Source organism: Coffea arabica, chromosome 3e (genome assembly GCF_036785885.1).
Source record: "Coffea arabica cultivar ET-39 chromosome 3e, Coffea Arabica ET-39 HiFi, whole genome shotgun sequence".
In the NCBI taxonomy this organism is placed as follows: domain Eukaryota; kingdom Viridiplantae; phylum Streptophyta; class Magnoliopsida; order Gentianales; family Rubiaceae; genus Coffea; species Coffea arabica.
Genome location: NC_092315.1, coordinates 34691866 through 34707647, shown reverse-complemented (window position 1 = coordinate 34707647; position 15782 = coordinate 34691866). Strand labels below are relative to the sequence as shown.

Genomic DNA, 15782 nt, shown 5'->3' with positions numbered 1-15782 from the left:
TTAAATTCCTGCTCGGGTCAGCCCCGTTTTAAATTTCTATCTCGGGTCAGTCCCGATTTTAAAATTACCCGTCAGGGGTCAGTCCCCATCGTTTGAGTAATTCGCAGCTGAATAACACAGGTAAGTTTTGGTGTCTACTTCTTTGTCTCAAGTTTTTCCAAAACTCAGACAAAGAGGGGCAAACTGTAGACACCAAATTTTGATTATTTTTAAATTTCATCTTTATCATTTATTATTTATTATTATTATTATTTTTTTTTAATTTAATTGGGTTAGATTCATCATTTTTATTTTTGTAAGATGATAAAAGTGGCCTTAATTCTCTTAAATTTGGTTTGAAAATTGTTAATTTATCATTCATTGATTTTTGAAGAAAAATGAAAATGGCAAAATAGGTGGAAGTGGGCATGTTGAACAAGTGTACACAACAATCATTAGACAAGTGTCTAAAGAATTATAAGACAAGTGTATAGGGGTAGGTGTCAAACACACTTGGTGGAGGCCAAGGGGAGGCTGACGGCCAAAAAGAGAGAAAAAACAGGGAGGGGGCTTCGGAGGAAAGGGGAGAGGAAAAACGAAATCGAAAAAGGAGGGGAGAGTAGGGAAAAATCTGGGGAGAGTCTGTGGGCTAAGAAAAACAGCGGAGAGATAGCGGAAAAAAGGAGAAAAAGAACGGCTGGGGGGAAGGCTAAAAATCTGAAAAGAGAAGAAGGCTTCGGCTGGGAGAAGCTAGAGTGGAAAAAATAGAAAAGGGAGAACGGCTGCGGTTGAGGGCCGAGAGAGTGGAGAGCCGAGGAGGAAAAATCAGAAAAGGAGGAGAAAAATCAAGGGCGGCGGATGAAGGGAAAAGCTGGGAAAATTAGAAACAGAGAAAGAGAGGATAGCAGCGGACAAAGAGCTTGCGACTGAGGAAGCAGAGCAGCTGGAACTGCCGTTCGCGGGAAGCTGTTGCCGCCCTCTTCCGTCACGCGCGACGCCAGCTTCATCGCTTCTTCCATCATAGTTCAAGCTCCGCCCTCTGCCGGCACAAACAAGTGGCCAACCGCCCGCCCAAGCAACCAAATCCGACATCAGCACCCGCAAAATTTTTACCAAGAAACAAACGGTAAGCCACCATCATCCTTCAAATTTCAGTTTTCATGTAAGTTTTCGAAGCGTGTTTTATTTTTCACGTTGTGGCTTGTAGCCATTTCTCTGTTGAATTATTCACTAATTGGAAGTATGTATGCTTTGAATGTCGATTGGACTGGAGTTTTCTTGCATTTGATGAAATTTTGGGTGCTGATTCATGTCAATTGGGCGAGAAATTGGTGAAGTTTTTTAATGGCTGTTTGTTGTTCGACAGAATGCTTCAATGAAAGTTCGGCCTGAAGAATGGATTAATTTCTGATTTATATACGTTCGACTGTTTCATGCTTGTCAAAATAATTGATTCGAATGGGTTTGTTTGGGCGTCCGTTTGTTTTGGCAATCTGCTCCGCTTCTCGTTTGTTTGGTGTTCCTCTTGTATGGATTTAAATTCATGACATAAAATGGCGTGCGAGGGGATTCATGTGAGAGTCATTTGTTTTGCTTTTGTTTTGTTTTGTTGATTGGAGTCCGAAGTTGAATTTTCTGGTTGCAAAGAGGAATGAAATAGCAGCGAACGTTGAGCCAATTTGGGAAGAAGAGGATTGCTTGATTAAATTCATGATTCCAGTCCCTCAATTTCCCTTTCCATTATGATTTAACCCCAGAATTTTAGGACTTCATAATTTTTCCTCCAACACCTTCATAAGTCCTTCAATTAGGTCCCTGCTCTTGTTGCATTTTAACCCCTCAGCTTCCCCTTGTTCTGATATGACCCGAAAAGTGGAAAAAGTGCGTTTGTTTCTCCCTTCTAGATTTAAATCATCTTCTAATAAGCATGAATAGTCCTTTTACTAGATTAATTCTTGTTTGTAGGTTCTAATTGTGGTTCAATAATTTATTTTGATTTTATCATGTTGGGTTTAATGAAACAAGTGCCTTGGGCTAAGAGGTTATTTTTGTTTGGGTTTAAGAAAGTCGTTTTAGTTTATTTTGTTTGGTTTTTTGGTTCGGGCTAGAGGGTCAAGGCCCATCTTTTTGGTTGGCTAATGTTTGGGTCAAAATATTATACTAGCCCACTTGTTTTCCTTGGACTTTCGATTGGGTCAAGTTATCTTGGCCCAAGAAATGTGAAGATGGCCCATTCCCTTTTTGTTTTGGATTTTCGGTTGGGCTTGTAAGGCTTTGGCCCAAACAAATAAAGGAAATGGCCCAATGGCTTGGTCCATTAAGAAACCAGAAAACGATTTTGCAAATCAGTCCCTGAATTTCTCCCTAATTGTATTGTGGCCCTGGACATTTTCAACTTCTTTTAATTCGGTCCTTGCTTTAATTGCAAATAGGTCCCTGAACTTTATTTTTCTTTAATTTTGACCTCCAAACTTTGTCAATCTTTGCAATCAGGTCCTTTCTTCTCTTGACTTCTTAAATGTGAATTGTCGACATGATTTAATTGATTCAAATTCATGCTTATTTTTTATCCTTTGTGATTATTTGCCAAATAAATTGGTACCTTGACCTTTTTATTGTTTTGAAGCTAATATCTCATTTACTCGATTTCCGTTGCGAGGGAGGTAACTTCTATATTCTTGAGTTTATTTTTTCCTACGTGCTCCTACGTGTTATGTGAATATGCCTGTCTACTTTGCTTTCTTTGCCTTTCTTTAATTCTTTTCATTTTTTTACTTACTTTTGCTTTTTATTTAAGTTATTCATTATGGGGTATGTGTACACCTCTTGGCTTGTAATAGTTAGGGATTTAATTATTTTATTCTTTTCCCCCTTTTAGATTGTAGTGGGGTCTCCCTAATGTAATAGATAGGGTTTGGAGGAACATTCAATGAAGACCTATCGAAGTCATGTGCCTAGCTAGCAAATGTAATAGTTAGGGCTTTAATTGTCTTATGTGTCTTGCATGCTTAGTTACTACGTGTTAATTTGCTTTGTTAGGGTTTTGCATCTAGTCGAGCATGCTAAATGTTATGTGCTATGTGCTTATAAGTGTTTGGCATGTCTACTCGCTTTCTATAGCATGAATGAATGTGATGGACGAACGTCACCACACTAGTCCAATGCTAGTTGTGGTTCATTATTTCATTAGGAATTCATAGGAAGGGCTAGTCCAACGCTAGACCCAATAGAATTTTTCCTTTGTTTTTCACTAATGCATTATTTGCCTGTGCACCACATATCATGCATTTTTTCTTAGTTTTATCACTTGGCATGCTCCTCGAACCCCCTTTCCCCTCATTCTTAGGTTTTGCATCCCATACTAGCTATAGGGTTCATTTTGCTTGAGAGTCCCCTCTTGAAAAGGGAAACGAGCGAGTGTGGCTACTCGATAGCCTTAGCACGCTAGTTTCGCCTTCTAATCAAAGGGAAAATCAAGTCACGATTTAGGTCTCCCGTACCCAATATGCATGAATTCCCTAGGCTCACGCACTCTCAATCCACTCTATCATTACACTTTCACTTTTTGTCTCATTTGCACACATGCACCTTTTTATCACCTTCACTTGCACACGAACACTTTTTTGTCTCCACTTGCACACGAACCCTTTTACCTTCACTTGCACACGAACACTTTTATCATTACTTGCACACATGCACTTCATATTACCATTTCACATACCGTACATTGCCCACTCACGTGCACACTTTCATTTACATATTTATTTTCTTTTATTACTTTTTCAAACTCATGTCCTCACATTGCACGCATGCATTTCATTCATTTGCATCCCACTTGCATTATTCGTGACTTCTTCAAAGGATTAATATTGGGCTTCACAATTAATGTGATTGGCACCACTCAACCTTTGAAGGGAAATTTCCCCCAATTCCCCTAGGTCTAGGGTTTGCATTCATGTAGGGCACTCAAATGTAATAAATTCTTTGGTTAAAACAAGAAAATCTTTGATTAAATCAACGCAACTAGCCTTGGCTAGGTCAAAGGGGTGCCTTGGATTCTATCCTTGCCTTCCCCTTTGTCAAACGTGACTCCCGAACCTTTTTCTTTGGTTTACGTAGACTAGGAGTCGTTTTAAAAAGGGTTTATTACTACTTGACTTTAAAACTCATTCTTGGGTGACTTGGTACACCTTAAACCATTACCAAGTGGCGACTCCAAACTTTTCATTTCAAAACCCTTTTTAAAACTATTTTTTTGGCCAAATCGTCGCTTTCCAAAGTCCCATGGCCTTTACTTTTATTTTGCATACGTTCACACCACACTTCACACATCATACATTCGACGATCGAAAAGTGGGGCGCGACATGTGAAATTTTTTTTTTTGAGGAAACCCTTTTAGTTTTATGTTTTGGGATCTTTTAAAGTGAGAAAAAAGTAAGTTAGCCATTCCAAATATTTTTATTTTTAATTATATATAAAAAGGGTAAATACATTTAAAATTTTTTGACCATACTAGTTAGATTAACGATGAAGTAAAATACCTAGAAACTAATGTTAGAGATTAAAATAATTGTATCACTATAATTCAAAGGAATAAAGCGATAATAACAATGTAGTAATATTATAGAATAAAAGGATATTTTTGTCCAAAATTTTTTAATATATTGAGTTGAATTACTTATGGGGGTTAAGTGACTAAATGATAACATTATGGGATAAATTGTTAGTAGTGATATAGTTTAAGAGAATAAAATAATAATAATCCTATCCAAAATTTAGGAGCCCGTTTGGAATACAATTTCCACAATTTTACGTATCTTATTGTCATAATGTATTTTACTCTTATAATTATTTACAAAATTGATGATTACTAACCAGTTTTCATTTGTTATCCACACAAATCAAATACAGTGAGAAAAAAAAAAACTACGTATCATATCACCATAAATGAATCTCATCCACAAGCATTTCAATCAATGACGGAGCTATGATTTTTTTTCCTGGGTTGCGCCAAATTTTTCCTAACAAAATTATCTTAATGTTATGTTGAAAATAATTTCCAACTATTTACATGTATAACATCTAAAAACATCAAATATTAACTTTATTTATAAAGGTATAAAAATAAGTAGCTTGTTTTTGAAGAAAAAAATTAAATCAAGGGTGGTTAATTCATAATATAAACTAAAATTGTAAAAAATTAGTGGGGGGAGGGGGCAACTTTGTTTGTACACATATATTTTCACACTATAAATTCAAATTTTTAAAATTTAAGGGAGGCCATGGCCCCCATCAGCCCCATGGCCCCCATTAGCCCCTCTCAGCTCTGTTATTGATTTCAATGGTATCTCAATTCCAAACTTACAAGATTGCGAAGGAGAAAACAATTGATCACAAAATGAAATTTACACCATAGTGATCTTATTGAAATGCTTCAAAAGGTTCAGTAAGTTCACTTCCAAGAAAGATGAGTCTCACTGAACCTTTTTTGGTAGTATGAACTCCAAAAAAACCAACAAAATTAATGAAATCACCAATGTTGGTTTTCGTACTAAAAGTTGATTAGTGTGAAAAATGTTTATACCTTCGTACAAGATTATCAAATCGAATGCATAATATTTATAAGTATTTCATTTTGAAATCAAATAAAACATGTGATTATATTATTTTTATCTATATATCATTCACTTTCTAATATAAATTTTTAGTATTATTTCAAGATCCATCTTGCACGAAAACATAGTTCTTGAATGATGTACACATTTTATTATGTTTTGAATCATTGCTAGACAAATCTTAGATTTTAATTATGTTGGTACAATTTTTTTTTAGTTTTTTTAATTCACTATTTCTTTTTATTTCTTTTAATAATATCAGCATAGTACCTAGCACGGGTATTCACACTAGTATAATAGAATGTAGTTAGTTTTCAGCCTTTTATTATCGCCTTAAAATACTGAACAATTAGCAACTATTGAAGGCTGACATTGTAAATGAATAATTTGATTTGTCATTTAAAAAATACTATTTTCCATCATTTCATATTAAATGACACATTTACACTTCTCGAATTTAATTGGGATCACAAACAGTAGTTGTTTGTTTAGGGGTACATCCTTAAATTAAAAAAACTTGTTTTTCCTATTTTCTTTCAATTGTTACATAATTAGTAATCACTAAAGATCGGATTCTATTGCCATGTTTTACGACCTTGGATCATTATTAATCCTTAATGATCAACTTTCCATGCTAGATCTTTCATAATCATGTGATTGCTGAGTCATGACGACAGTCATCTTGGCCCGGCCGCTCTAAAGAAAGGACTGGGGCTTTCTGTATTTCTAGTCATCTAGGCCCAAGGTTGTATCAACTCGGCTCCCTAGTTGAATGCCGAGCCCTCATGCTTCTTCAGTCATCTCGGCTTGTCACCGCGCGGATACCGTCAGGGCCGGTTCTTCGCCCCTCAACGTCTCGACTAATGAACTGTCCCTGACAACTGACACCTTATTGAGGGACCCCAACGTCTACATGGCCGAAAGACATGACATTCGACAAGACTTGACCACTACTACATCTTGTCAACACAGACAGGACACACAGGCGGTCAGATCTTAGGGAATTAGAGTCCACTATCCTTCCTTCCGGTTGGTCCTCTATAAATACCATTCCCTCCTAAATAAAGAGGGTAAGAGCTCTCCACTATTTTCATTTCCATTATTCATTTCTCACAAAACTAACTTAATCATCGGAGGTATTCTGGGGGAAAAAGCCCCGTCTAGTGTGTGTACCAAAAAAAGTACAGCACAAAGTCACCTCGCTCAGGAAGAGGACGTATTAGGTCAGCTCGTCTTGCCGTCCCAAAATAACCTTTTCAATTGGTGCCCACCGTGGGGCACGAAGATACTCTTAATATGAAATCTACGCGCTTTAAGAGTAAGAGGGTTCCCCCTACTGGAGCTGAGCCCAGCATAGCCGCTCAGCCCGAAAACACTTCAGAAGATCAAGGATGCCAATGGACTCAGCCTGCAAATGAAGAAACCCTCGCCCGGATGGCTGAGTTTGTAGGTGAAAACCCGGGTATCTTTAAGGAATTGGGAAGATTCTTCAAAAGATAAGCAAGGGAGAAAGCCGAATCCTCTAAGAGGAGGTTGGCAAAATCTCCCGAAATTCCCTTTGAAAAAGAATCTGATGATAGGCATCCTGTCCATAGTCCCTCCATACGCGCCTCGTCCAGGTCCACCTCCAAAATCGCTGGGAGACACCCTGCGGAGGAACCTCGGCATCGGGAAGGGAAGGTCGTTGATTACATAGGGCCCCACCCTTCACAGATGATATTAATGGGGAAATGATTCCCCCAAACTTCATGCTCACAATGCTGCAGTCCTATGATGGACGAGGTAATCCCGAGAACCACCTCCATGCTTTCAATTTCGCTTTTTGGTTATATTGCGTCCCCGACTTCATCATCTGCCGGATTTTTCCTGTCTTCTTACAAGGGATCCCTCGAAAATGGTTCTAGAACCTAGAACCAAGGAGCATAGTCTCCCTAGGTGAGCTCGTGAATGAGTTCATCCACCGATTTGTATCATCTAGGCCAATGATGAAAACTTCGGCCTACTTGCTGAATATACAGCAGGCTCCTGGTGAGTCTCTCCGCTCGTATGTATAGAGGTTCTACGACGAAAATATGCAAATACCTGACTCGAATGAGCAGGTAATCATAGCTGTCTTTACTAATGGGCTGGTTGCCAGAGTGTTCAGTACGGAGGTATATCGAAAATATTTTCGAACACTACGGGAGCTGTGGCACAAAGTGAATAAGGATATTCAAAATGAGAACGTAAACCGCATGAAAAGAGAGGCACAAGCTACACGAGCGAGCCATGACCTTAGAAGGAAAAAAGAAACTGGCCGAGGTGAGCAAGGGCCCAATGGTGGAACGTAAAATTCTTTCCGTGATTGCTGGAGAGTTTTTGACACAATCGCCAAGGGAAAACAGCCCATCCCCGATTTCGAACTAAATCTCTTCACCACTAGCCAATCACACATACTCGCCGTGATGGAGTAACATCACCTCTACTGCGCATATCATCGGGATATCAGACACGGAACTGAAGATTGCAACGATTTAAAGAAGGAAATAAAAAATTTGATTAAGCAAGGGTACCTGAGACAGTTCATCCGTAGGGATGGGGGCTTTGGTCGGAGTGATTCCGGCCATGATAATCGCGTTGACTAACGATGGGAGGACCGACGGGAACCAAAGAGTGGCGGCCAAGCCCCTGGGGACCTTAGGTAGCCTGGAGACCTCCCCGAGATGGGTCCCCCGATTATGGGCAAAACATAGTCGGGATTATTAACACCATAGAAGGGGGTCCGATGGGAGGGGATAGTCAGAACTCGAGAAAGAGGACTTATCGACAAGCTAATTCGGATCAAGTTGAGCCGGGCTCTCAGTTAACCGAGGTTATCACATTTGGACCCAACGATCCTATCCCGGCTGCCTCCAGTAATCATGAGACTCTTGTGATTGAAGTACTTACCAATAACTACATCGTTAAGAATGTGTATGTTAACCTAGAAAACTCAGTAGATATCATGTACTACCGAACTTTCGAGAGTTTGAAACTGACCAGGGATCAACTCACTTCCGTGAGGACCCCTTTGGTAGGGTTTGGAGGACATGTAGTCCATTCGGAAGGAATAATCACTCTGATGGTGACCATTGGGTGTCACCCCCACTGTCACACCATTACTGTCAATTTCGCTGTTGTCAAAGTCGACTCTCCCTACAACTTGCTGATAGGTCGACCCATGCTCAATGCCTTGTGGGCAGTCTACTCCACCTATCATTTGAGTTTTAAATTTTTGACTCCTGCGGGCATGGCTGAGGTGAGCAGTGATGTATGTGCAGTCCGGGAGTGTTATATCGCCACCTTGCAGGCTGCGACCTCCTCAAGTATCGAGCCAAAATGATGCAAATTCCTCCACGAAGGTGAAATTCATCTCCTCATCCCACGATCTTGATGGACATTTTCCAGGTTTCTGAGCTTGGGGAATTCCCTTTTAGACCCAATCTAACCCTCTATATTGCGAACAATCTTGATACAATCTCAACCCGCAATTTAACGAATTAGCGAACCTAAGAATTTGGTAGAACGGCGCCACAAACAAGTGCGATTCTTGTTTGATAAGCCAAGGTGAACTCTTAGGAAATTTCTAAGATGTTCAAGAGGTGTTTGCAAGAAGCCAAGAGAAGTACTTTTAATTTAAAATCTGATATCATTGTTGAATGAATAAAACTGTTGGAAGTGTAGGCTATTTATAGCCTTACATAGAGATGAAAAACTAAAGTAATGTGGAACTAGTCTAGAAATCCTAATGTGAATCGAAATCACTTATTCTCTAAGGCTAAGAAACTGATTTCGGCCCTTTTGTCATTTGTGGGTTTGACCGAATCTTATGAGATCATCCCATAAGTAAATAAAGCAAGGCTATAGACCATTAAACCCTTATTATAAATGACTTAACTAAAACGGCAAATGTGACTAGATGGGCAGATGACTTGAGCTTATAAAGCGTGTCCACGCCTTATAATGACTTTGCTGCGGTGAATCAATTAAATGTCAGAAGACGTATCCTTATAAAGTGTGCCCGCGCCTTATAACATCTTTGCTGCGATAAATCTAAATGAACTGCTCGAGCTCGTGTAATCAGTCCTAGTGGGACTTGAACCTTATCCGATGGCATAGCAGCCAAAGACTGAAGGGAAGAGAGCAACCATTCTCTCCATAGATTGTATAAACCCTCACTAGATCGGAAAGCCTGCGAGACTTGAGATCGGAGATGAGGTTAAAGAAGTTATCTTGGATGCCCTGAAGTCGGATCAAGCCATCCGAATTGAAATGAATTTACTTGTGCATCTCAAAGAGGAGATGATTAACCTCCTTAAAGAACACTGGGATGTCTTCACCTGGATAGCTGACGAGATTGTTGGAGTGCTTCCCGAACTCATGCTCCATAGGCTTAACGTGGATTTGCGTGCTCGTTCAGTTAAGCAAAAAAAGAGGCACTTCGGACCAGAACGTAATAAGGCCATCTCATCAGAAGTCGACAAACTTCTGCTGGCTAAGATGATTAAAGAAATCCAGTATCCAACTTGACTATCTAATCCCGTTATGGTCAAGAAGGAAGCGGGGGGATGGAGGAAGTGCGTGGACTTTACTGATTTGAATAAGGCTTGCCTCAAAAACTGCTGCCTGTTGCCGAGGATCGACGCCTTAGTCGACTCGGCAATAGGCTATGAAGTTCTCTGTTTTCTTGATGCTTTTAAAGAGTATCATCAGATAGGAATGAGTAAAGAGGATCAGGAGAAAACAGTCTTCTTTACCGATCGAGGTGTATATTGCTATACCACTATACCCTTCGGGTTGAAAAATGCCGGGGCCACGTATCAGTGGCTTGTAAACCGGGTCTTCAAATCTCAGATAGTCCGAAACGTCAAAGCATACGTGGATGACATCCTCCTGAAGAGCAAGATTGCATCAGCCTCCTATCCGATGTGAGAGAGGTCCTCGGAATCCTCCGTGACACCCGAATGATGCTAAATCCCAAGAAATGTATCTTTGGTGTAACCTCAAGAAAGTTCTTGGGTTATCTCGTGTCACGCCGAGGCATAGAGGCCAATCCAGACAAGGTGAAGGCAATCCTAGAAATGTCGCCTCCCCGGAGTCCCCCCGATATGCAGAGGTTAATCGGCCAGTTGGCGGTCTTGAATCGATTTTTGTCTCAGTCAGTCAAGAAAGCATTACCCTTCTTTAAGGTGTTAAAGAAGGCAGACAAATTCTTTTGGACTGAAGAATGTCAGCAAACTTTTGATTAGATGAAAGAGTACTTACACCGTCTCCCAACTCTTACTTTACCACGGACAGAGAAAGAGTTGTACCTCTACTTGTTTGCAGCTGACGAGGCAGTAAATGCCGTATTGATACAAGATGATGGTATCTAAATACCCGTCTATTATATCAGTCGGGTCCTCTGTGGGCTGGAGGTTCGATACATCCAAATGGAGAAGCTAGTGTTGAGTCTGGTCCACGCGGCTCGCCGGTTAAAACCTTATTTTCTGACTCATCCCGTATGCGTAAGAACAGATTAGCCAATTAAGCAGATCCTGTCACGTCCCGAGATTTCAGAACGTCTTACTAAATGGGCTGTTGAGTTAGGAGAATACGATCTCTCTTATGAGTCTCGGACAGCCATTAAAGCCTAGGCTCAGATAGATTTCGTGGCCGAGCTCACATTTTTCGTAAGCTATGAGGCCACTTCAGATACTGCCAAGCCGTAACGATGGACATTGTGTATGGACGGATCTTCTAATAATGATGATAGTAGAGCTGGGTTGCTTCTGGAAGATCCTCACGAAAAAGTGTGCTCGTACGCTCTCCCGGTTGACTTTCCGGCATTTAATAATGAAGTCGAGTATGAATCAGTGATTGTGGGCTTGCGATTGGCCCGTAGGCTCGGTGCTCGGCATATTTGGGTCAACAGGGACTCCTAACTCGTCGTATGTCAGGTATTTGGTGAATATGAAACCAGAGAGAAAACCATGCAACGATACCTCTTTAAAGTTCACCAACTTGTTATGTACATCGAGTCGTTTGAAATCCAAATGATACCTCGTCATAGAATAGGCGCGCTGATGCCTTGTCTCGGTTAGTTTTCACTTCATTTTCAGCACTCAATAAAACAGTTCTTGTGGAGGTTCTTACCGAACCTGGGTATTCGGAAGAAAAGATCTGTCCTGTGCACTCAGAGGACAGTTGGATGAGTCCTTTCATCAGGTTCTTAAGTCAGGGAATCCTTCCTGATGACCGGGCTGAAGCGAGAAGGATTCAACACAATGTAGCTCAATATGCATTTCGAGACGACAATCTTTATAAACGGTTTTATCTCAGGTCATGGCTGCGGCATGTTACTGTCGAGAAAAGAGAGAGTGTTCTTCATGAAATACACGAGGGATTATGCAAAGCCTACGTTGGCTACCGAATGTCGATAAAAAAGGCCTTGTTATTCAGATATTTTTGGCCTACCATTCGGCGAGATGCCCAACTCCTAGTCCTTAAATGTCCTTCGTGCCAACACCACGCTCCTGAATATCATTAGCCTACCAATCTCATGGTCCCCATCACTTCGCCTTGGCCTTTTGAACAATAGGAGACAAATATCATTGGTCTTTTTCCTAAGGTCGTTGGCAACTATGCCTACCTGGTTGTGGCTGTTGATTATTTTATCAAATGGGTCGAGACCGAACCGTTGAGCAGTATAATCGGCCTTGCTGTTCAAAATTTTTTTCTAGAGGTGCATTGTCTGCCACTTTGTTTGCCTCGAGTGCAATGTTTTCAGAACCGGACCGGACCGGCCGGTTCGACCGGTTTGACCGCGAACCGGTAGCATCAACGGTCCGGTCCAGCATCACACCCGGGAACTAATGGAAAACCGCTAGGAACCGGACGAACCGGTAAAAACCGTTTAAACCGTAAACCGGCGGTTCATAAATTTTCAAGCAATAGACCTGAAATTGAAAACAATAACAAGAATAGAGGCGGCTAAGATTCGAACTCGGGCCTTCATGATCACAATAGGTATGCTTACCACTAATCTACAACCGAGGGACAAGCTTTTTTTGTGTAGAACTTTACTTAATCTAATCAAAATATAAAATTAGATTAAATAAAAAAAAAACCCTAGCATTGATTAAGAAAAGACATAGCGCACAGACGGCACCATTTCTCATTTTCTCCTCGGCTTCACTTCACTTCCTCAGTTCCTCCATTCCTCCAATCTCCAGTTAATCTATTTTTTTTTTCTTCATCATCCTTCCACATCCAAATATCCACGACAAGATCATCACACTATTATTTTTAGACGGGACTCCAAAGCTTTGCATCTTGGTAAGTTTAATTTTTGCCTTTTCTTGATTTTTGTTTTCTATATTATATTTAGTGGATTTTTTCGTATTTTCTTCTTTTTTTCCCCCAAATTTTCATCCGTTTATGAATCATAAATTATTTGGCAGTCATGTTTGGAGAAGTTATTTTTTGGATGCAGTATCAAATTAATAAAATTAGTCATGTTTGGTTTTTTAATTTTGTATTTTTCTGGAATTAATATTTGGAATGCCCTTTTTTTGTTCCATTGATATTGTTTGTGACAATAACCGTATGTAACTAATTTATGATTTATGATTATAGTATGCAACCGTATGCCCTTTTTTTATTCAACTAATTTCTGTGACCATAAACTAATTTTTGCTCAAATGTTCAAAGTTCATACGGCTTTTTTTTATTTAATCAATATTATTTCAACTTGAAGTTTGTCTAATTAAAGGAGCGCAGGGATTTCTTCTGTCTGTAGGATCTCTGGGTTTGACAATCACAAGGACTTTGATAGTACTTTGTTATTGTGCCGCCTTAATGTATTTGTTCATTTTTTCAACATGTTTGTCTTTTGTGGAGATATGCAATATACTTCAGTTATAGGAGATTTTTTTATTTTTTTTTGGATTTCATCTCGTATATTTTTATAGCTTGTTCAATTTACCTAGACAATAACACACACATATATATTCTTTAAATCCATTCGGGCTACAAAAAATTACAAAATAAATTGCTTTTTATTTATTAAAAGCAACTAGGATCATAAGAAATTATATCTCTTTCATTCAAAGTTCAGGAGATTTATTTGGTGCTATATTCTATAAAGTTTGGCAGCTTTAGCTTATTTAATTACTGTTGATTATTAATACTCTAAAAGTAAGAAGTGTTGGATTGTTTACATTAGTGGTAAAACTATTTATTCACTTCCTAACCTAAAATTTTCTTTTGATATATTGCCATTAACACAAGGAAATTAGTTGAATGGTCACAGAAATTGGTTGGGTACTTAATTGTCTCACTATTAGTATATATTACTGAAAATTTGTTAATTTTATTTGCTTATTAGTACACTATATTTTACAAATGAACTAATTATATCTAAATTAACTATGTGAAGGATAATGGATACCGGTACTGGTACTGGGAGTAATTCACAATCTTCGACTGCTGGAGCTGTCAATAGTGAACAATCAGCTAGTCAAAATCATAGACAAAAGTCCGATATAGCATGGAATTATTGTTCAGAAGGTTTGAATAAGCAAGGAAGAAGAACTTTGACATGTGGGTTTTGTTTTAAAGTAATTGCTGGTGGTGGCATTCATCGAATGAAACAACATTTGGCAGGAGAGCAAGGCAGCATTGTTCCATGTTCAAGGGTTGAACCGGCAGTTAGACATGCTATTTTAGCATCTATGAAGGAGAAGGAGCAGAAATCTAAAGAAAAAAAAGGGTGATTTTGGGGTGGAAAATCCATTCGGCCACACTACTCATGCATTTGATGGCGATGAAGTTTTGGAGATTCCTTCTCCTTTAGCAAATGAGATGGGTTCATCTAGTAAAGGAAAGAGAAAGGTCACTGCATCAACAGGTATACGTGCTTTTTTTAAAGGTGGGCGTGATACTTCTCAACCAACCATTAAAGCTTGTTTGCAAAGTAAGGGAAAATGGGAAAATACGGACATGGCTATTGCTCTTTGGTTTTATGATGCTTGCATTCCTATAAATGGTGTTAACTCTCCATTTTTTCAAAAAGCTATTGATCAAATAGCATCAATGGGTCATGGTTACAAAGATCCATCCTATCATTCTTTGAGAGTTAACTTGTTGCGAAATGCCAAGAGAGATGTGAAATTAGTTGTTGATTCTTTTAGAAGTACTTGGGCAGAAACTGGTTGCACTATAATGAGTGATGGATGGAAAGACACTAGGTAAAGACCATTGATTAATTTTTTGGTTTATTGTCCTAAGGGTATTTCTTTCATTAAATCTGTGGATGCATCTGATATTGTAACAAGTGCAGAAAATTTGTGTAATTTATTTGCTGAAATTGTTGAGATGGTTGGTTCAAATAATGTGGTGCACTTAGTTACTGATAATGCTAGCAATTATAAAGCTGCTGGGTCTTTGTTAAGTGAAAGATATCCGAACATTTGTTGGTCACCGTGTGCTGCACACTGCATCAATTTGATTTTGAAAGACATTGGTGAAATGTATGATGTAAAAGCTTTGGTGTCTCTTGCTTCAACGGTGACTGTTTTTATCTACAATCATAAGTTCACTTTGAATTGGTTGAGAAAAACTGCAGGGTGGAAAGAAATTATTCGTCCCGGTGACACTCGATTTGCAACTACCTTTATTGCATTAAAAAGTTTGCATGATCATAAGGATAGTTTGCAATCTTTGGTTACTAGTGGGGATTACAAAAAATTTCTGAGAATAGAAAAAGGAAAAGATGTGAAGCAAATCGTTTTGGATGAAAGGTTTTGGAATAACTGTTTGATTATGGTGAGAATAATGGGCCCTATCATTCGTTTATTGCGTATTTGTGACACTGATGAAAGGCCTTCTGATGAGAATATAAAGACCAAGGCCATTCAAGCACATGGGGAATTGGAAGATTCAAGTGAAGACCAGTTGATTGCACGAATACTTGAGTTTAGTAGGATTATTTGATTTTCCTCGTTGATTTTGGTTATTTCTCGCTTTAGAAAGTCTAGGTAATTAAGCTAGTTTAATTGCGGCCTATTTGTTAGTAAGTGAGGCCCAAAATCTTCCTTAAGTATGTAGGGTAGTTTTGTCAATTTTTGGATTAGGATTAATGCTTGTAAGGGCTATAAATAGCCCCACTTCCTCTTTGTTTTGGGATC

The 15782-nt window shown here is 39.1% G+C and overlaps 1 protein-coding gene and 1 long non-coding RNA gene across 2 annotated transcripts; both read left to right on the top strand.

Annotated features, from left to right (window-relative positions):
- The first annotated feature begins 487 nt into the window (after nucleotides 1–487).
- LOC140038264 (uncharacterized) lies at nucleotides 488–4281 on the top strand. Its single transcript, XR_011842098.1, has 2 exons — nucleotides 488–1105; nucleotides 1346–4281. It is a non-coding gene; the product is annotated as an uncharacterized lncRNA (long non-coding RNA).
- Nucleotides 4282–8359: 4078 nt separating this feature from the next.
- Nucleotides 8360–10143, top strand: LOC140038475 (uncharacterized). The gene is made up of 2 exons (XM_072083844.1): nucleotides 8360–8872; nucleotides 9796–10143. The coding sequence occupies exons 1-2, from the start codon at nucleotides 8360–8362 to the stop codon at nucleotides 10141–10143; spliced, it is 861 nt and encodes a 286-aa protein (XP_071939945.1).
- Nucleotides 10144–15782: the final 5639 nt, after the last annotated feature.